This window comes from Heloderma suspectum, chromosome 4 (genome assembly GCF_057233095.1).
Source record: "Heloderma suspectum isolate Gila_16-S chromosome 4, 16-S_ref, whole genome shotgun sequence".
NCBI classification, from domain to species: domain Eukaryota; kingdom Metazoa; phylum Chordata; class Lepidosauria; order Squamata; family Helodermatidae; genus Heloderma; species Heloderma suspectum.
Window position 1 is genome coordinate 236,580,026 of NC_139461.1, and position 22,731 is coordinate 236,602,756.

The following is a 22,731-nucleotide window of genomic DNA, read 5'->3' on the forward strand; positions in this document are numbered from 1 at the left end:
GGACTCAGAGCCCACAAAGGGACCATGGCTGGCACAGAGGCAAGTTAAGTGCAACACCAGGTCAGGTGTCCCATGGGGCCTATGCACAAGCCAGGCAGGCCCCACTTTGCACAATGATATATTTAGTGTGATACTCAAGTCTCTCTTTATAAAAATAATGTGTTGTACATTCAAGCACTGCTGTGTTTGACCTGGCTCCTGTTCCCATTTGGCACAATTTTGTTTGATTTCACAGGCCTATTTTTGTTCTCTCCAGTGATGTTCCATCCCAGACACAACATCCACCTGCAGTTCCGAGTGGGGGACCTGCCCCCTCAGGCCAATAGCCGCTGCTCCCCTGCCAGCCCTGATGCAGGCAGGCAAAGCAAGCCAGGGAGACTTTCCAAGGGCACTGTGTATCTCTAGGAAGCTGGGATTCTTGCCAAAGACCTCTTGATGCCCTTGTCCTCAGCCGTATGCATGTGGCTGTGCCCTTCAGCACAGTGGCTATGCCTCTTCAGATTCCACTGGTGAGGTCTGTGATCACTCGAGCTTTCACCAGTTTTCGTAGGAACTCCTTCTCCCGTTGGATGTTGTGCGTCCAAGACTGCATGGGGGAGGGTGGGAGGAAGAGAAAGGGTAAAGAGAAGCGAAGAAAAGGTAAATCACTGTTCTGCCTGTACATCTCTACTGATAGCCTTAGGGCTCTGACTGGAGAGGCCATCAAGAGCTTGCCCTATACAAGACACATTTCTGACCAAGGCCTGAATAGTGTTCTCCCTCTGCTTATATAGACACACACAGGTGCCACAGCCTTCTCAAACAATCTAAGAAATGATAAAATGTAGCCTTCCCCAACCTAGTGCCTTCCAGACACTTTGGACTACAACTCCCAAACATCTGTAGAGCACCAGGTTGGGGAAGACTGCTAGAAAGGCATTAGACCAAGAAGTCGGCATGATAAAATGAGAATATTCCAGCTGCTAGGAGTACATATACAAGTTCATATTGCATGGATTGCATACCTCTTAACACATTAACCATCTTTATGTTTTGAAAGGGGAGCTTAAAAAGTAGCAACATAGTGCACTCTCCCTTCGATACATGATTAGAGGTGGAGTGGCATTCTTATTTTCACTTATCGTAGAATCATAGAATAGTAGGGTTGGAAGGGGCCTATAAGACCATCGAGTCCAACCCGCTGTTCAATGCAGGAGTCCAAGTCAAAGCATCCCTGACAGATGGCTGTCCAGCTTCATTCCTGAATGCCTCCAGTGTGGGAGAGCCCACTGCCTCCCTAGGTAATTGGTTCCATTGCCATATTGCTCTAACAGTCAGGATGTTTTTCTTGAAGTTCAGCTGGAATCTGGCTTCCTGTAACTTGAACCCATTATTCTGTGTCCTGCACTCTGGGATCATTGAAAAGAAATCCTGGCCTTCCCCTCTGTGACAACCTTTCAAGTACTTGAAGAGTGCTATCATATCTCCCCTCAGTCTTCTCAAGGCTAAACATGCCCAGTTCTTTCAGTCTCTCCTCACAGGGCTTTGTTTCCAGTCCTCTGATCATCTTCACTGCCCTCCTCTGAACCCTCTCCAGTTTGTCTGCATCCTTCTTAAAGTGTGGTGCCCAGAACTGGACACAGTACTCCAGATGAGGCCTAATAAGTGCTGAGTAGAGGGGAACTAGTACTTCCCGGGATTTGAAAGCTATGCTTCTATTAATGCAGCCCAAAATAGCATTTGCCTTTTTTGCAGCCACATCACATTGTTGGCTCTTGTTATTATACAACTCTGGAACACAATTTATTTTGGATTAACTAACCTGAAGTAAGAACTACAAAGGTATAAACTTGGATATTTTATGTGGGGGTATAAAATTAGGGTCAGAAAGATCAAAATGACACCTTAGAATATGGAAGTCAATGTTGGAACTTAGCCAAACTCTTTGTTTTATTAAAACACATGCATGTAAAAATCTAAAGCACCTATACCTACCTGCATTTATAATTAAACCATGTAAGAAACGTTCAGCCTGACACAGCAATTTCATACAGGGACCTCCAATGTGCATCCAGAGTACGATTTATTTTAATGGGTGTAGCAGATCTGCATGCAAAATATCTGGGCATTTCATGTGATCCAGATGATCCACAAATTACAAAAAGGCCTTGGGTCTTTCTAAGATTTCTTAGACTTCCAAAAACACTACTCAGACAAAGTAGGGCAGAGCTCTTGCCCATAACATGTATGCCTAATAGGACATGTCATTCATGGACTGGCAAGAAAGAGGGAGGAGGCAGAGAGACTGGAAGGAGGGGGGAGAGAGAGAATGAGTAACAGGAGAGGGAGATGGATACACACACAGGAGAGTGTGCATGTGGTGGTTGAGAGAGGGAGAAGGGAAAGAGAGAGAGAGAGAGAGCTGGGTGCATGTGAAGGGGAGGAGATGGGCAAGAAAGCATGTGTCATAGATGGGGGATTGGGGAGAGAGATGGGAGAGAATAATTCTCCCAAGGTCTGCTAATTGGGTAGCATATTGAGGAGGGAGTGCTGTATGTGCTGGAACCTACCAACCTAATTGTTGTCTAAAAGCATCTAGTTTTAATTTATTGTGGCCACATTTCTTACATTATACTGTAAGGTTTGTCAGAATCTTTTACTGGTGTTTCTCTATTAACTTGGAATTCCATTTCCAAATCCAAAGGGGAAGAGAGATATAAAACTGTGTTCCAAGTTTGGGATTCAGTAATATCACATCCCAACAGTTTATGGGGGCACCTACTGGAAGAAGTAGTCCTTTCCTAGAAATTAGTCTTTTAAACTTCCTAAATATGTGGTGATGCAGGGCAATAGCAACCCAAGTAGCATCTGTACTACTTAGTGGATTTGTTTTCTCCTGGATCACTCCCTATTATGAATTCAGCTGAATTAATAAAATAAACAGAAATTTTCATGCTGCACACAAAAATGCAAAAACCAATAATGGACTCTGTTCTCAAAATGCTTAACCTCTAGATTCTCCTTCCTGATCTTGCCCTAACCAATCCTTCTCATGCATCTCCAACTACACCATCAGCTGTAGAAACAACTGACATACATTCATGACCCCAAAACAAAGGAAGCAAAGGAGCTATCCTGAACTAAGAAAGGATACTTCTACCACTTGCTCATTCTGCCTTGTTCCATTTCCTGCACTTGCACCCCTAAATGTTGTAATACAAAGGTCTACACCTCCAAGGCTACTTCCCTTTCCCTCTCAACTACTTCTTACTGGATGCTAGAAAGCAAACAGAAGCTGAGCTTGAGAATGCTGGGAGCTGTACTGTATCTAATAGGTTAATCATGCAGAACGACATGGTTATTACGGGGCCATGAAGACAGCTAATCGCTATCTCGTGCCGTGGCTGGCAGAGAGTGAGCAACAGAGGCAGAGCTGAGGTCACTGGGATATGCACCCTGTTCTCTGGAAGGCTAAGCAGAATCCACCTAATATCCCCATCTTCTCTGGGAGTAAAACCTGCCTGGCAGGCACATGCCAACTACAACTTTCTGCAGAGTTCTAAAGTTTGGGTCACAGGTCTTGTAAGCTGCTTGTCAGTGTTGGTTTTTCTTATCAGCATCTTCATCTAGCATTGCAGTGATAAATCTTTTGCCTCAGACAGATACAACATTCTCTGTCCTTTCTCATATTGCACATGGGATCACACTGATTAAAGAGGTTACCAACATCTCTTTAAATTTTCTATGCTCCCCAGTATCTTTGCATCAGCACCAACATTTTCATATACAGTTGAAGAAACTGCCAGTGCTCAAACGCTACAGGGATGCTTCCAGATGGAGAGCTCCTAGCACTACCAATCAGAAGGCATTGTGCAGCTATTCTGTCTTTTTTCTCCTTAATAGATTTTCCACTGTAAGAAAAAAGATGAAAGTGGTGGGAAAACATGGTAGGGTTACAAGTGGAAGACACTGTTGTCAGGACCCTCCTTAAAATTCTGTGAATAAGGCAGGGCGATGGCCCAATATAAGCCTCATCTGGAAGCACCCCTAGTCTTCTAATACTCAGGCAACACACACAGGCCCACTGGAGTAAAGTTACTGATTTTGAGGCCAAATACCCATTGTTTTACAAGGGCATTTAAGATGTGCTGTTGGAAGGAGTGAGGAAATTCCCAAAGAGAGACTTAGATAGACAGGCATCTTGCTCAGCTGACAGAAACTGACAGCTGGAAAGTGAATGCCAAGCAGTCTCTAACAGACACAGGGACCAAGTTTAGAAAAGCTGCATATAACAACAATCTTTCTCTGTGAGCTTCCATGTCACATCCATGGCCCAACGTCATGCATTCACAGCTGCCTCTCATTAGGAAACTTCTCTTTACTGCCATGACAAGAGTACAAAGCAGCCATCTCCTCTCTGCATGCCATGTCACAGTCTCACACAGCCTGACTAGGCCTTTTGCCACATGATAATGACAGAAAAGCAGGCAGCTGCACCTAACCTGCCTTAGCTGTAGTGCTGGCTGTCTGCATTTAACTTGTGGGATTCCGGGCTACCATACCACTACAAATCCCCAGGAGCCATTTCATCCTGGGGAGCACTCCATCATGGCAATGGAGGAAATAGCCTTTCCAGCATCAAGAAAGGCAACCTGGTGCCCAATTCTCTGAAAACACTTTTGGCTAGTGTTGCAATATAGCAATCCAGACTCAAGACAAGAGGATCATCCGCAGTATCATCTCAGCTCGCCAATTATAGAAGAAAATCTTACTGCAACTGACAGACATGGCTAACCAGGCAAATAAAACTGCATTCCCGAGCTTAGCTAAGATGGGAAGAGTGAGGATGATGATGTGGGAGTGGAGAAAAGGAAATGCTGCAGTTTCTAGGAAAGAAAGGAGACCAAGCAATCAGAGGCTTTTGGAATACATTTTGGTTATTAATGCCACTGATGTATTTGCCAGCCCATGTGCTGAAACTGTGTCTAGCTTTGGTAATGGGCTGGATGAGGGCCAATAAACTGAAGTTGAATCCCAGCAACATAGAGGCCCTGTGGGCAGGCGGTTCTCATGTCCAGAAATTGGGTGTGCAGCCTATTCTAGACAGGATCACACTCCCCTTAAAATAGATATGTAGCTTAGGGGTACTCCTGGATCCAGCTTTGTCACTGGAGGCCCAGGTGGCCTCAGTGGCTCCGAGTGCCTTTTACAGCTTCAGCTGATTCATCTGGCCACAGTGGTCCATGTTCCAGTAACCTTTCCAATTGGACTACTGTAATGTGCCCTCATGGGGCTGCCCTTGAAGATGACCCAGAAACTTCGACTTGTGAAGAATGCAGCTGCTAGAATGTTAACTGGTGCAGTCAGGTGGGATCATACTACACCAATCCTGAGGGAGATACTTGCCTATAAAGCCCTAAATGGCTTAGGAACCAAATACCTGAGGGAACACCACTTCATATACTAGCCTGCCCATGCCTTAAGGTTTGCAGGTCATGGTCTTCTAAGGTGCCTGCTACCCAGTGTGTGCCAGCTGTTGCAGCACCTTGTTGCAGCACCCTCCCCATGGAGCTGTGGCTGGCACAATCTCCAGGTCAAAAAACTTCTATTCACCCCCATATTTTAAGCTGGTCAGACTGTTTGTTTGTTTGTGTAAACACCTTTTATTGTTTTACTACTGTATTTTATTGTTGTTGTTACATATTTATTGTTCAGTGCTCTGATAACTTTTGATGAAGGGTGGTTTATAAATATTCAAATAACTGCATAAATAACCAAATAAATGTTACAGATGGGCTTCATTACCTGAACTTCATGGATCACTGCCTTGTTGTGGCGAAGGGGCTTGTGTAACTCAGTGAAGCCATAAGCTATGCCGTGCAGGGCCACCCAAGACGGACAGGTCATGGTGGAGAGTTCTGACAAAATGTGGTCCACTGGAGAAGGAAATGGCAACCCACTCCACCATTCTTGCCAAGAAAACCCCATGGAACGTATCACAAGGCTAAAAGATATGATGCCGGAAGATGAGCCCCTCAGGTCAGAAGGTGTCCAATATACTACTGGGGAAGAGCAGAGGGTATTTCCAAGTAGCGCCAGAAAGAGTGAAGCGGCTGGGCCAAAGCCGAAAGGATATTCAACTGTGGATGTGTCTGGTGGTGAAAAGAAAATCCGATGCTGTAAAGAACAATATTGTTTAGGATCCTGGAATGTAAGATCAATGAATCAAGGTAAGCTGGAGGTGGTCAAGCATGAGATGGCAAGATTGAACATCGACATCTTGGGAATCAGCAAACTAAAATGGACAAGAATGGGCGAATTTAATTCAGGTGACCGTTATATCTACTATTGAGGGCAAGAATCCCTTAGAAGAAATGGAGTAGCACTCATAGTCAAGAAAAGGGTGGGAAGAGCAGTACTGGGGTACAATCTCAAAAATGATAGGATGCTCTCAGTACGAATCCAAGGCAAACCATTCAACATCACAGTAATTCAAGTCTATGCCCCAACCACTGAAGCCGAAGAAGCTGAGATTGATCGGTTCTATGAAGACCTACAACACCTTCCAAAACTAACACCAAAAAAATATGTCCTCTTCATCATAGGGGATTGGAATGCTGAAGTAGGAAGACAAGAAATCACCGGGATAACAGGCAAGCATGGCCTTGGTGTACAAAATGAAGCAGGACAAAGGCTAATAGAGTTTTGCCAAGAGAACACGCTGCTCAGTGTTCGCTGAACACGCTGTTACAGTGGAGGTGAGGAATAGATTTAAGGGATTAGACCTGATAGACAGAGTGCCTGAGGAACTATGGACAGAGGTCCGTAACATTGTTCAGGAGGCAGCAACGAAATCCATCTCAAAGAAAAAGAAATGCAAGAAAGCAAAGTGGCTGTCTGATGAGGCTTTACAAGTAGCTGAGGAAAGAAGGGAAGCGAAAAGCAAAGGAGAAAGGGGAAGATATATCCAACTGAATGCAGAGTTCCAGAGAATAGCAAGGAGAGACAAGAAGGCCTTCTTAAATGAACAATGCAAAGAAATTGAGGAAAACAATAGAATGGGAAAGACTAGAGATCTTTTCAAGAAATTTGGAGTTCTCAAGGGAACGTTTTGTGCAAAGATGGGCATGATAAAGGACAAAGAAGGCAGGGACCTAACAGAAGCAGATGAGATTAAGAAGAGGTGAAAAGAATACACAGAAGAACTATACCAGAAAGATCTGAATGTCCCTGATAGCCATGATAGAGCGGTCACTGAACTTGAGCCAGACATCCTAGAGAGTGAAGTCAAGTGGGCCTTAGGAAGCATTACTAACAACAGAGCTAGAGGAGATGACAGTATTCCAGCTGAGCTATTTAAATAGCTGAGCTATTTAAAATCCTAAAAGATGATGCTGTTAAAGTACTGCACTCAATATGCCAGTGAATTTGGAACACTCAACAGTGGCCACAAGACTGGAAAAGGTCAGTTTACATTGCAATTCCAAAGAAGGGCAATGCCAAAGAGTGCTCAAACTGCCGTACAATTGCAGTCATTTCACATGCCAGCAAGGTTATGCTCCAAATCCTACAAGCTAGGCTTTAGCAGTATGTGAACTGAGAACTACCGGAAGTACAAGCTGGGTTCCGAAGAGGCAGAGGAACTAGAGATCAAATCGCCAACATTCGCTGCATCATGGAGAAAGCAAGAGAATTCCAGAAAAACGTCTATTTCTGCTTCATTGACTACGCTAAAGCCTTTGATTGTGTGGATCACAACAAACTGTGTCCAATTCTTAAAGAGATGGGAGTACCAGACCACCTTACCTGTCTCCTGAGAAACCTGTACGAGGGTCAAGAAGCAACAGTAAGAACCGGACATGGAACAACCGATTGGTTCAAAATTGGGAAAGGGGTATGACAAGGCTGCATATTGTCGCCCTGCTTATTTAACTTATATGCAGAGTACATCATGAGAAACGCCGGGTTGGATGAATCACAGGTCGGAATTAAGATTGCCGGGAGAATTATCAACAACCTCAGATACGCAGACGATACCACCCTAATGAGCCTCTAAAGAGCCTCTTGTTGAGGGTGAAAGAGGAGAGTGCAAAAGCTGGTTTGAAACTCAACATTAAAAAAACGAAGATCATGGCATCTGGCCCCATCACTTCCTGGCATACAGAAGAAGAAGAAATGGAAGTAGTGACAGATTTTATTTTCTTGGGCTCCAAGATCAACGCAGACAGTGACTGTAGCCATGAAATTAAAAGCCACTTGCTCCTTGGGAGGAAAGCTATGGCAAACCTAGACAGCATAGTAAGAAGCAGAGACATCACCTTGCCGACAAAGGGCTGTATAATCAAAGCTATGGTTTTCCCAGTAGTAACGTATGGCTGCGAGAGATGGTCTATAAGGAAGGCTGAGCGCCGAAGAATTGATGCTTTCGAACTGTGGTGCTGGAGAAGACTCTTACGAGTCCCCTGGACTGCAAGGAGGTCAAATCAGTCCATCCTAAAGGAAATCAACCCTGACTGCTCAGTGGAAGGACAGATACTGAAACTGAAGCTCCAATATTTTGGCCACCTAATGCGAAGAGAAAACTCCCTGGAAAAGACCCTGATGCTGGGAAAGATTGAAGGCAAAAGGAGAAGGGGACGGCAGAGGATGAGATGGCTAGATAGCATCACTGATGCAATGAATATGAACTTGTGGGAGACAGCGGAGGACAGGAAGGCCTGGCGTGCTATGGTCCATGGGGTCACGAAGAGTCGGACACGACTTAACGACTGAACAACAAAAGTTCGGAGTACTCATATGAATAACTGGATGGGAAGCTCTTCTGAGATAGCTATAATTCTTTCTAACTCTGCCTTAGGATGCCTCTGACAACGTAGTGAGATGTACCATTTTCTTGTTTCTCTTCCTGCTAGTACCTTGGGAAGACATACTCTGGGAACAGTTCTGTTCAGTGGGTTAAAAAAAAGTGCATGGTCTACTTTAGCTATCCCATTTGTTCTAGTATCATGGTTGGGTCGTTTCCAGTCTGATTTCCTGCTAATGAGGGGTTTCCAGATACTCTCCGTAGTGCAGCAGGGCTCTCCCTAACCACACACACATGCCAATAAGAACAGGGGCATCAGGAGAATACACGGTTCCATGGAACATAGACTCTCTTCGATTCAATGGAGTCATGTTCTGTATCTCTTTTCCTCACTCTTCTTCATTAACCAGACTCTAATGACAGACTAGAGGAGTGGACTGACTCCAATTACGGCAAACGACTTTAACTGATAAGAAGGGTTTACCCAAGGCCGACCCTCCTGTTAGGCAGAATGAGGCAAAGCGCTCAGGTGGTGGGCTGGGAGGAGCAATGGATCATGGCCATGGGCCCCCACCCACTCACCTACAAGCAGCAGCTTTAATCCACAAAAGCCTGCTGCCCAGCAGACACTCCACAGCTGGCACTCCCTGCTAGGGCAGAAGCTGGCTTTTTATTCATCTTGGATTAAAGTGGAGAGGCTGCTTCAGTACAAGAGGAAAAAAGTCAGTTGCTGCCTGATCCAGCACATCACTCTACAGTGGAAGCAAAAGACAGGGGTGCTGGAGGAGGAGGAGTAGCTGGAGCAAGGCAGAGAGCAATCTCTTCCCGCTTTCTCTTGCTCAGTTGCTTGTGTCATGTGGCAGAGCTTTCTATAACATCCCAGCTCAGGATAATATCTTAATCTGAGTAGTGCAGTATTCCCTCTCTGTCTTACATACACCCTCACTTTCCATTTTAATAAAACATTCTAGCTGCTAGTGGTCTGAGCACAAGTCCTCAGAAGTCTCTTGGTGTGAAAAGGCTCCATTCACCAAGCCTTTTATGTTAGTTAATCCTTTGTTGTCTTTCTCTGAAACCTCTTCAGGGGTCTAAGCAGGTCCCTGCCACCCTCCCAAGTTTAGTGACAAGGTAAACTCAGTATTGTTTTGTTAATTTTCAGTATAGGGTGATAATGTGGATCGTGTGAATTTTTGTAAGTAAATCATGAATATCAAAACAGGAAAAATCCAAAGGACAAAATGGAGAATATCGCAGCAGTATTGGAAGATAACTAAGCAAGTTTTAGAATCTCAATTTAAGAACAAAAGATATGCAATAAATTTGATGAAACCAAAAAGGAAAGTAAATGAACAATATTTTGAAAGTAAATGAACAATATTTAAAGACACCCATTAGAGGAGACTGAAGAAAAATTGGCCAAAGCTTTAAAACTGTTAGCATTTTACAAGGAGATCTAAGAAGTAATGAATAAAATAATTGAATAAGCAAGTTCTTCTATAAAGTAATGAGAAACTTCTAATGTAAAAAGGTGAATTCAAGTGCAGGCTCTTGAAGATAAGATGAAGAATATCCGGGCTAGCCTTACCATGGGGCAGAGCAAGGTGATGGTTTTTGGGTTACTCCTGGGGAGAGACACTTGTGGGATTTTCTGTCTTGGGGGTCAAAATAACTTGACCAGTCATGGTACTATACACTTTGACTTGGGGAGCACCATTTGCTGCTCCACCTCGGGCAGCAAAATGTCTTGGGCCAGCCCTGGGCTTACCCATATGATGATAATGTACCCAGCACTCTGTTCTCTGTACAGAGAGCACAAACCCTGGGCTTCTGATGAGGAACCATGTGGCCAGGACAATATTAGCCTCAGGCAACCCATTATTATTACTGGCACTGAGCTAGGCAAACCTCTCAGCCCACTCCTTTTGTGCTCCCCCTTTCCCAGTCTTCATTTTCAATGGGGATGATTCTGAACTGCTTTCAGTTGTGCAAACAAATCTTCTGATCGTCTGAGGGGAAGGCAGAAATAACAGATTTGTGTGTTCCAGCCAGAATGCTCCATGTGGAGTAAAATAAAAGTCCTCTCCCTGCACTCTGGAGATCAAGATAGGATTTCCTCTGTTTACAGTCCCTTGATTGGGACTGTCTGATACTGTGCTCTTTCAGTGGTAACAGGAGGAAAGACAGAAAAGATAGAAGCTGCTCTCCAAACCAAAGGTGAAATGTATTCTTGGAATTCTGGATTAATTCAGTGAGAGAGTGTGCAAGTGTGTGGGCTGGGACAAGAGCAGCAGCAGAACTGGCAAATATATGATCTTAGTAACATTTGTATTTGTATTGGATTATGTATGAAGCCTTAAAACATTGTATTGAATATGCTCAGCCAAAGAAAATCAGTTTCCCTACCTTTTTCTCTTACTTGCTGTCTCCACATACAGGTAGCAAGTTGAGAACTGTGTCAGATTAGATCAAGATACATGATAAACATCCCAACAGTAGGAAAAGCTGCTCAGCCACAGCTAATTAGCTTCACTGCAGTTGCTGGACCCCTATTATCAGACATACTTATCTTGATGACCAGCACACTAAAATCCCATAAAGATTAAATCACAGGAGAGAAACCTATAAGTTGATGGCTCCCATTCCGTAAGAATGGCAGGCTAGGGCCAGGAACATTTCCTGAAATGTCCTGGGACTAATGCATTTCCCACCTGACAGAAAGCCAATCATATGTCAAGGAAGTTGTGCTGCTGCATTGCTGCAGCAAAAGCTCCCTATTAACCATCTCTGGATACTCAATTCTACCTCCCCTCTTCTGAAGGTCTTCTCTGACTAAGCAGCAGTGATGTAGTGGAGGCAGGGCTTGTGTCAGGGTGGAAACTGAGCCGACAGAACCCCAGAGCAGTTCTGATTCTGAGGAGGAACAGCAATCCATGGGAGAGGAGCTCGCTCATCTCTCACAGGCACAGCAGCTGGCAGAGATTCCTCCTGCCAGCATTCCTGGGATAGATAGTGACCCTGGCAGTGAGAGAGTGCTGGAGGGGGGCTTGCTGGATGCTCGATGATGACGCAGGGAGCGACGAAAGATGGAGGGCACGGAAAGGAGGCGTAGTGCTCGTTTGGCGCGCAAGCAACAGTCGCGTCCCAAGGACCCAAGGGAAAGAGGGAGGATCTCTCCCTAGCCCATAAGTTCAGGGTCTTCCCGTGATTCTCCTTCAAATGGGGACCAACTGCCTAACCTGGAGCATAGGCTACTCTGCTATCTTTCCCCAATGCTGTTCCTTGCTTAGTTGCTGGTGATTAGCATCTGAAAGAGTCATTAAGTTGTAAAAGGATTAAAGCCTTGAAAAGAATCCTTTTGTCTGTGTCTTGAGTTGGCTATTGGAGTAGACTGTAAGAGGCAGCTAGGGTGCTCCTGACAGCTTGGTCCCCGTTCCTCTTTTTTTTTTCTCTCTGCTCGTACTGCCTATGGAGGTTGCCATGGACCCAGCGGTGCTGGCTCTTACGCAAGAGAACCAGGTTCTTCGTGATCAAGTGGCTCAACTGACAACTGCTGTACAGTCTGCAAGCTGCGGTTCAACCCTCACTACCTCCGATTCCCCCCCGCCGCAAGTGCCCAGTGGCTCTGCCAGAGTTTTCTGGTGAGAAAGGACTTTTTCAGATTTTCCGGGCCCAATTGGAGCTGTACATGTGCTTACAACCTGAGGATTTCCTGACAGAACAGGTTCGTGTGGGCTTCATCATTAACCTACTTTCAGGCGTGGCAGCTAAATGGGCTTCAGGACTTCTTCTCGCTAATGACCCCCTGCTTGGGGACTATCAAGGTTTCATGACAGCGATGGCCTGTTTTTTCGGTGACCCCCTGCATATGCAGATGGCTTCTCGGGAGATTCGCCGCCTCAGGCAGGGGAAGGACTCCATTTCCAGCTACGCAACAACTTTTTGCTTGCTGATGCAGGTTTTACAGTGGAATGATGCCGCACTGGTGGCTCAGTTTTTGGACAGTTTGAATGACGAGATCTTGGATGAGTTGGCACGTACGCCTAGCCTGCCTACTTTGGAGGACGTCATCCAGACCTGCCTCCAGATAGATAGTTGGCTGGAGGGGTGCCGGCAGATCGCCGGGGGCTGAGATTTTCCTCCTCCCATTCCCCCACGTTTCCTGCCCCCTCCCCCACCCCTGCGGTGGGGGTGGAGGAGACCCCGATGCAGCTGGGAGCTACCTGAGCCCCGCTGTCACTGGAGGACCTAGAGCAACAGCATGCAGAGCGCTGATGCTTTCAGTGTCGAAAGCTGGGGCATTTCGCCAAAACCTACCACGCTAGACTCGCAGCCCCACTACCTCCCCCGCCTCTCCTTCCTCCTCCTCCTTGTCCGCAGGCCTGACTAGGCTGTCCCCCAAGCCTGTTGGCAGTCTCCAGTGTGGGAGTCGGTTCCCCACCAGGTGAGTGCCTTCCGCAACCCCCCCACCCTCCCATCTGCTATTTCAGGTTCACCTTCGCTCTTCCCAGTGGGGTGGGGTGGAGGCCCTAGCTTTAGTGGACTCTGGGACTACGACCAGTTTCGTGGATGAAACATTCACTCTCTTCCACAAGATACCTACCCTGCCTCTTCCTGCCTCCTTGGCAGTGGAGACCATCGATGGGCGTCCTCTTTCTTCAGGTGCGGTGACCCGGATTACAGCTCTGCTCACTCTGCATGCCCAGTCCCACGTTGAGCAGATTCAGTTTCACTTGGCCAAGGTTCCCCAATACACTATCGTGCTGGGTGTTTCCTGGCTCTCTAAGCATAATCCTCAGATTTCTTGGGGGCTTCAGTAAGTGGAGTTTGTGTCTCCCTACTGCCGGGAGCATTGCCTCCTGACCGAGGCACCAGTCCCAGTCCAGGCCTTAACCCTTTCCTCCCCCTCCTCATCTGCTTCTGGCAGTTCTTCAGCTACTGTGATCTTCCCAGAGAAGTATGTGGCTTTTCGGGATGTTTTCGACAAGAAGGAAGATGACCAGCTCCCCCTCGCACCGCCCTTTTGACTGTGCCATTAACCTCATTCCTGGGGTGACCATCCCCGCTGGCCAGCTGTATTCAATGTCGGAGCCAGAACTTCGAGCTCTGCGGGAGTTTTTGGACACAAACCTCAGATGTGGCTTCATTCGCCCCTCCTCCTCCCCTACCTGCACCCCTACCATGTTTGTGTCCAAAAAATTGGAAGAACTCTGCCCAGTGCATGATTTCAGAGCATTGAATTCGATCTCGATCCCCGACAAGTACCCCCTCCCCCTCATACCGGAGATGCTGGAGTGCCTGGGGCGAGCTAAGATTTTCACAAAGTTGGACCTGCGTGGCGCCTACAATCTGATTCGCATCTGGGAGGGGGATGAGTGGAAGACCTGTTTCGGCACCCAGTAGAGAGCGTATGAATACCTAGTGATGCCGTTTGGGCTCGCCTGTGCCCCCCCCCCCCCCAACACTTTCGTGTTTTATGAATGCCATCTTCCGGGACTATTTGGACACTTTCCTCATTGTGTATCTCGATGGTTTACTTATATATTCTGAGGACCCCCATGCCCATCAGCACCATGTCTCTGCCGTCCTCCAGCGCCTCCGCGAGCACCATCTTTATGCCAAGCTGGAGAAATGTGCGTTTGACCTAACCTCTTTGGACTATCTTGGCTACATTATCTCAGATGACGGTATCAGGATGGATCCTGCAAAGGTCCAGCTGTCCTCTCCTGGCAGGCTCCATCCACCAAGAAGGACTTGCAGTGTTTTCTGGGGCTTGCTAATTTTTACAGAAAGTTCCTGCCCAGCTTTGCTCAGCTGACATCTCCTCTCATGGACCTCCTTAAGGGCAGGAAATCTCCTTTTCATTGGACGGCATCTGCCCAACAGGCTTTCGAGGAACTTAAGAGGCTTTTTAGTTCTGAGCCGATCCTGTTACATCCCAACTCGAGGAAGCCTTTTGTAGTGCAAACTGATGCCTCTGACTTTGCGGTGAGGGCGGTGCTTTTTCAGCCAGATCAGGTGGGTGGCGGGTTGCAACCCTGCACCTACCACTCCAGGAAGCTGAACATGTCTGAGAGGAATTATACCATCTGGGAGAAGGAACTGTTGGCCATCAAGTCCGCTTTGGAGACCTGGTGTCATCTTCTGGAGAGGGCACAGCACCCAGTCAAGGTTAGAACCGACCATCGCAACCTGGAACATCTTCAGACAGCCCGTGCCTTAAACCAGCAGCAGATTAGGTGGTCGCTTCCCCCCCCCCCCGCGGTTCCACCTTAAGATTTTCCATGTGAAGGCCTCCGACAACCTACAAGCAGATGCTCTTTCTCGTAAGCCGGACCTTCAGCCAGGGGGTGAGGGACATCCCCCCCCTCTGATTCTTCCCCCTCAGAGCCTGGTGGCAGCTGCAGTACCTCGCTCCTGGGAGGAGCTCCTTCACTCTGCACAGGCTCAGGATGCTTTTGTCCACACAAAAGTGGAGGAATTGGGTCTAGCCTCTGGACCCCCCACTCTACCCCCTTCTCTTTGCGAGGTGGCCTGTTTTACCATTCCGGCTGGGTCTATGTGCCTTCTAGACCTCTCCGCCAGAAGGTCCTCCATCAGTGCCACGACTTCCCCACCACTGGGCTTTTTGGCTTCGCCAAGACCCTGCATGGAGTGACGCAGGATTTTTGGTGGCCTCGTGTGTGTCGGGATGTCAAGACCTATGTCGCCTCCTGCCCAACCTGCCAGTGGGCGAAGGCCCCCCCAGGCAAGCCCACAGGCTTGCTTCACCCCCTGCCTACCCCCTCTGGACCTTGGAAACTGCTCTCCCTTGACTTCATCACTGACTTGCCTCGCTCACACAGTACGACCACTATTCTGGTGGTGGTGGATTTGTTTTCGAAGATGGCTCATTTCATCCCCTGCTCTGGGTTGCCCACGGCCAGGGAGATGGTGGAGCTGTTTTTGGCGCATATTTTCCGGCTCCACGGATGGTCCGAGGGTCTCATTTCGGATAGGGGGCCCAAGTCACTGCCCATTTCTGGAGGGAGCTACTTGGGCTTCTCCATGTGACACTCTGTCTTTCCTCCGCCCACCATCCACAGACGAACGGTCAGACCGAGCGCACCAATGCAACTCTGGAGCAGTATTTGCGCTGTTATGTCAATTACCTACAAGATGAGTGGTTTTCCTTGCTGCCTCTCACAGAATTTGCTTATAACAATGCCTGCCATGCTTCCACCCACCAAACTCCAGTTTTTGCCAATTTTGGTTACCACCCCAAGGCTTTCCCGTCCACCCAAGCTCCCGCTTTGGTGCCGGCAGCCCATGACTTTTTAGAGGAGTTGCGAGCGGTACACCACCTCTTACGGAACTCCCTCGAGCAAGCCAAGACAGCGTACAAGACCTCTGTGGACCGGCAGCGCCAGCTGGGTCCGTCTCTGCAACTGGGGGACTAGGTTTGGTTGTCCACCCAATACCTCCCCTCTCACTCGCCTGCAAGGAAGCTTGCGCCTCGCCGCACAGGGCCTTTCCAGATTACGGCCCAAATTAAACTTGTTGCTTTTTGCCTGGCTCTCCCCCCACTCCATGAAGATCCATCCTGTTTTTCATCGGTCCTTGCTGCCCCCCCTGGTTTCTGGCGACCCTCATCGTTCGGTCAGGTCCCCCCCCACCGCCAGTACTAGTGGAGGGGGAAGAGGAGTTTGAGGTCGCGGAGATTCTGGACTCCCGCCTTTCTCGTGGCCACCTGCAATATCTAGTGGACTGGAAGGGGTAAAGGCCAGATGAGCGATCCTGGGAACCCGCGGAAAATGTGCATGCTCCATTGCTGCTGAGGCGCTTCCACCAGCTGTACCCCCACAAATCCGGGGCCCCAGGGGAGAAGCACGAGGCGGGGCCTCATGGGAGCGGGGATGATGTCAGGGTGGAAACTGAGCCAAGAGAACTCCAGAGCAGTTTTGATTCTGAGGAGGAACAGCAATCCGTGGGAGAGGAGCTCGCTCATCTCTCACAGTGTCAGGAGCGCTCTGGCGGCTTCTCCCAGTAGATTCCAATAGCCAACTCAAGACACAGACTAAAGGATTTCTTTTCAAAGCTTTAATCCTTTTACAACTTAATGATTCTTTCAGATGCTAATCACCAGCAACTAAAGCAAGGAACAGCAGGGTAGCCTAAGCTTCAAGTAGTCAGTTGATCCCCATTTGAAAGAGAGTCACTTGAAGACCCAGAACTTATGGGCTAGGGAGAGATCCTCCCTCTTTCCCTTGGGTCCATGGGAGGCAGCCGTTGCTTGCACGCCAAACGGGCACTACGCCGCCTTTCCGTGCCCTCCATCACTTGTTGCTCTTTGCGTCTGCGTCGAGCGTCTAAGAAGTCCCCCTCCCACATTCCCTCACTACCCGGGTTGCTATCTATCTCTGGAATGCTGGCAGGAGGAATCTCTGCCAGGTGCTGAGCCTGTGAGGGATGAGCTGGCCCCTCTCCCACGGATAGCTGTTCCTCCTCAGAATCCGAACTGCTCTTAGGCTCTCTGGGCTCAGTTTCCACCCTGACACACAGGCACAGCAGCTGGCAGAGATTCCTCCTGCCAGCATTCCTGGGATAGATAGTGACCCTGGCAGTGAGAGAGTGCTGGAGGGGGGCTTGCTGGATGCTCAATGCTGATGCAGGGAGCGACGACAGATGGAGGGCATGGAAAGGAGGCGTAGTGCTCATTTGGCACGCAAGCAATGGTCGCGTCCCGAGGACCCAAGAGAAAGAGGGAGGATTTCTCCCTAGCCCATAAGTTCAGGGTCTTCCCGTGATTCTCCTTCAAACAGGGACCAACTGCCTTACCTGGAGCATAGGCTACTCTGCTATCTTTCCCCAGTGCTGTTCCTTGCTTAGTCGCTGGTGATTAGCATCTGAAAGAGTCATTAAGTTGTAAAAAGATTAAATCCTTGAAAAGAATCCTTTTGTCTGTCTTGAGTTGGCTAATGGAGTAGACTGTAAGAGGCAGCTAGGGCGCTCCTGACAGCTTGCAGGGATGAAGCCCCGGCACTTTTTCATTAGCAGGGACTCTGATGTCATCTGCCACCCCCTCAGAATTTCCTGTTCCCTCTGAGCTTAGCTGCAATTCTCACTGCAGCTGCAGGGGGAATGAATTTTCCAAGCAACAGTATATTGTTCCATGTTGGAATGCAAAGTATTTGGGATGACTTGGTCTGGAACGGGCAATTAAGACATAATTACTTTACCAAAGACATGCTCATGGTGGAGATGAAAACTCCTAGAACTGGTTTGTTGATATGGATCAACACAGCTGCCTGAAATTTTTGGACTGCCCTTGGAGACTGTCACAATGAGTTCCTGCATTTCCAAATTTACCACTACACCACTCTGTGTGTGTGTGTGTGTGTAGTTCAATCCAGCTGGGTGTCTGGATGTTTCTGTTGGAGAGGGAGGGGGGAGATATAATGGAGGAGCTTAGGGAAGGTTAATGGGTAATGTTGGGGCACTAAGAGAGTGTGCAAGGGGGCTATTTAAATGAGAAGGGATCTGTCCATGAGGTCTGAGTTGAGAGGGTGAAGCTTCCACAGAGTATATTTTGAAAACCTGAAATGTTTGTGTCTGAGTGAGTGAACATGATTTTAACACCCCTGCATTTTTTCTCAGACACCCAATTGAAATACCACTGCCTTACTCTCAGCAGCACTGTGTTTGGATCCCAGCTGAAGGCTGTATATCTTTCAAGGTTGTATAATCTTAGAAGGGGGCATGGCTGTGAGGGGACGTGGCTGTGACTGTCACGAAGGGACCCCGCACTTCTGAATTTGCCACTACACTACTGCTAAGTGGCCACACACATAATCATCTCTGCCTACTTATTCTGCATTGAACTTAGCATTTAATCTCCACTTTCTTTTCCTGTGTGCCTCTTACATAGTTTTTGATTAGAGACATTGTTCAACTATAACTTCTAAGGTATCTCAAGGGAAACTTTATCTACAGCTATGGAAAAGGAAGGGGGAAGGAGAGTGGCCAGAGGCAAGGGAGCTTAGGGCTTCTGTACCTTCAGTAACGAGTAGAAAAGGGAATTTTGGTAGGTACAATCTTGCCATCCAAAGGTGAGAAATGCTAAACCTGCTGAAATCCCCTCTTCTATACAAATATATAAAAGTCCTGTCTTCCTTTGAATGTCTTCATCCTGTTTTACGGCAGAGGAAGATGAACGAAAATTACAAGATGATACTCTTAATCAAATTATTGAATTTTAAAAAAACCCGGGGGCTCACCAGATTAATTTACCTGTAGATAATCATTGGCATTGCTCAATATACCCATACTTTGGTTGTTTTGGCTCTTTACAGCCCAATCCTAAGCATGCTTGCTCAGAAATAAGTCCAGCTGAGTTTAATTGACTTCCAGGAAAAATGCGTATAACTTTGCTGCAGTGAGGAACTAGATCCAAATTTTATTCTATATGGCACCTAGCTGCTAAAAAGGTGTTAGATAGATGTGAGTTAACTATCTTTACTAGGATTAAACTAGATACGGGTAGGAGGAATTAATCTTTCTAAGGAGGACTCTCTGGATTCAGTTTGACTCTGTCTCCATGTGGTTGGTAAAGGAAGTGCCTCAAATAGCTACTACCCAATGGCAATCAAAGAGGAAACCAAATGGTCAACTTCTGAACTGCATAGGCACCTGTGTACAAATGCAAACAACATCAGTCCGTGAAAAAGTCAATCTAATGAAAGCTAAAAGTAATTGTTGGGATAAACAGACCCAAGGTTTTTAGAGAGTTACTGGGAAAGTATCATTCTTTCACTGAAATGGTTTGGAGAGAGCTGTGTGGTATCAGCCACTCAATTTTATTTTTACTTTGGCATGGGCACAGATGAAGAAATAAGAAGCTACATTTGTTTTGTCTTGTAGCATGTGGGAAAACTGAAAAGTGGTGAGGAATACAATACATGGGTTTAATATTTGGAGGAGGGGAGATGTACCAAATGGATGAAATGTCTTCCTTCTAGCCCAATAAATTTTATCAGATTAAAATCAGTTACTATATTGAAAAGAAAAATAACCTGGATGACACATAAACCAAATATCTGGTAATATAAAGCCCTACATGGCTTGGAATCCCAGCACCTCAGGGACTGCCCCTCCCCATGTGAACCTACCTGGTCCCTAAGGTTGGCCTCAGAGGCCCTTCTCCAAGAGAAGCTCAGGGGGTGGCAATTTGGGAATGGGCCTTTTCTGTGACAGCCCTGTATTTATTTAACACCGTCCCCAAGGAAGCTTGCCTGGCCCCAACATCATCACCTTTTCAGTGCCAAGTGATGATGTACTTATTTTCCCAGGCATTTGGACATTAGTTATGGACTGATTGCTGCAGTATTTATTCTAGGCTGTGAGGGAAACAACATTTTGTCTATTGTGGATTAACACTTTTTGTATTGTGCTGTTTTTAGATTATGTTTTTATGGTCTTCATTTGTATTATTCTGCTGATTATGGTTTATATAGATTTTTTCCTCTGTTAAATTAATTATGGATTTCTGTATTGTGTGTGTAAGTCATTTCGAGACTGCTTTTTGTAGTGGGAAGTAACATGATACATTTAGATGATGATGATAATGATAATATGTTTTCTATATATTTTATTGAACCTGTCAGGTCTATTTCTCCTTAGGGTTTATTCTAAATGTATCCTAATTTACAGAGGACAGTCTTTGATTTGAAGACCAACACATCCTTTCTTATCTGAATGGTAATTTCAAAGGAGTTTTTTTTTCATTTAATATGCATAGCCAAGGAAGGAAGGCTTGCCCATGTTGCCTAACTATTATCCTATTTCATGTGTGTCACAGATGGCTTCTGTAGGAATAGAAGAGTCACTGTCCCAACAATAAAACCCTGTTGTTATTAGGGGTGCCACGTCATCACCCAGAAACAGTGCACATATCATTAAATGGTCTGAGACATTGAGCCAATCTGTAGCTACGCGGCATCTGCTATTCCAGTCCTCCACCAGTCGTTTTGCTCATCCCTGTCTCTTCCTTAACAGTCCTTTCGGTCACAACAACCAGAGGATGGTGACATGCTGATGGATGGAGAAGAGGGCAAGAGGTACAGTAACTGTCAGCTTGCATAGTGCTTCAGAGCATGTGTCTGGACAAGGGTGGGACAACTGTACTTACTATTGTTCATAAGGCACTGGAGTCCAATATTTTTGGTAAGGAGATTTAGGGCACAATCCTATGCCTGTTTAGACAGAAGAAAGTCCTAGAAGTCCCAGCATTCCCCAGCCAGGTGGCTGGAGAATACTGGGAGGTGTAGGACTTTCTTCTGTCTAAACAGGCATAGGATTGCGCCCTTAAGCAGCTTAAATAGTCAAGAGTCTTGTGGGGCCTTAAAGACTAATCATTTTATTATGAGATAAGCTTTTATGAACAGAAGTCCACTTCATCAGATGCATAAGCAGCTTAGAAGACTTTTCATCTCTCAGCTGCTTTCTGCCTCTTCCTTCCAAAGTATACTGCTTATCCAATTGCCTAATCATCCATCCCAAATGTTTCAGTACATATGGATCACAACTCTTTTTTCTCTATTGACAATGACCTGACTGCTGTTCACTTTTGCTTTCACGGTCATATCCAGGCCACTGATTGTTAAATCCACCCTGATCCTCAGGGAAACACTGCAGTCTCTAGAAAAGTCTTTAAAATTCAGGACACAAGTCTTTGCAGGGTAATGATGTCCCTTCAGTTACTGACTGACAAGGTTAGGAATCTCAGCTACTGCTTTACAGGGAGTTCCTCAGAGACAAAGGTTTGATAACGTTAGGGAACACAGGAATTGGGTCTGAGTTAATAGCTCAGGAGGAGAAAAGCCCCAGGAAGATAACATCTCAGTACTTGGACTTTGTGGGAGAACCAGGCTGATTTTCTGGTCTAACTGTTCTAGGTTTAAAAAACTACCTGTGACAGTTCCTAAGATTAGGATTAGGGACAACACTGTGTAAAGCATACAGGTTGAATTGGGAACATTTCAGATTGGGATTGAAATGACTGTGGACACTTATCAAGCTCCTGTATACTGCGGATCTGGGATTCTGCAGCATTCAATATATACTAAAACTTTGCAACACAACACAATGAATTAGGAAAGTGGGGCATAATTCATATTTAATTCATCTGAATGCTCTGTTCTTGTGGCAGAAGTATTTAAGAATTCTGAATTATTATTTTTTTCCAGAGATAAAGGGGATTATCATAAAATATAGAGAAGTGACAGATGTGTGGAAGCAGAAATACAAACTGGGGACAAGTGGTAGGGATTAGGGCCTGAAGTTATTCCCTTACCCTGATTATTAGAAACCCTAACCTTTCTGGCTTTTTAGAATGTTATCAGAAAATGCTCATACTTTTAGGTTCTATAAGCACAAAGGCAAGAAATTTGATTTTTAACAGACAGCTCAGAATGTTAAGATTTGAACTATCAGCTTTGACTTCAGAAGCTTATTCATGGGGGAAAGAGTTGGATTTTATTATTTAATCTGTTTATTACATTTAAGTCCCACCTTTCTTTTTCAACAGAAAAAAATCAAGGCAATTAACCAAAGTTATAGCTTTTTTTTGTTTTTAGGATAGTTCTGGCATTCCTGGAAAGCTGGGATAAGGGGGTTTGAGAATAAAATAGTTTAGAGGAAAGCTGGGTATTTTCATTTTGGATTACCTAATATTGAGGATAAATATTAAATGAAATTTAATTAAAGGTTTATTAAGGTTTATTAAATTCAGCCTTATTGGAACTTGTCTTGTAAAAAATGTTTTAACTCTTTTAACATGGTGTTTTATTCTTTTATCCTTGTTCACAGCTCTAAAATCTTTTGATGTGGAGCAGTATATAAATATTGTAAATAAATAAAATTAAAATGGGGGAATCCTGGTACATTGAAATGTAGTCCTGGCAAGTATCTTTAGC

At 46.1% G+C, this 22,731-nt stretch overlaps 1 protein-coding gene across 3 annotated transcripts in view; it reads right to left on the reverse strand.

Annotated features, from left to right (window-relative positions):
* Positions 1-467: 467 nt before the first annotated feature.
* ST3GAL3 (ST3 beta-galactoside alpha-2,3-sialyltransferase 3) overlaps positions 468-22,731 on the reverse strand; it is a 250,057-nt gene continuing 227,793 nt past the window's right edge. For all 3 annotated transcript variants that reach the window (XM_084852774.1, XM_084852769.1, XM_084852770.1), the window contains one exon: positions 468-586. In XM_084852774.1, coding sequence (XP_084708900.1) covers positions 497-586 — 90 coding nt within the window. In that variant the 3' untranslated portion in view covers positions 468-496. The remainder of the gene's footprint in view (positions 587-22,731) is intronic.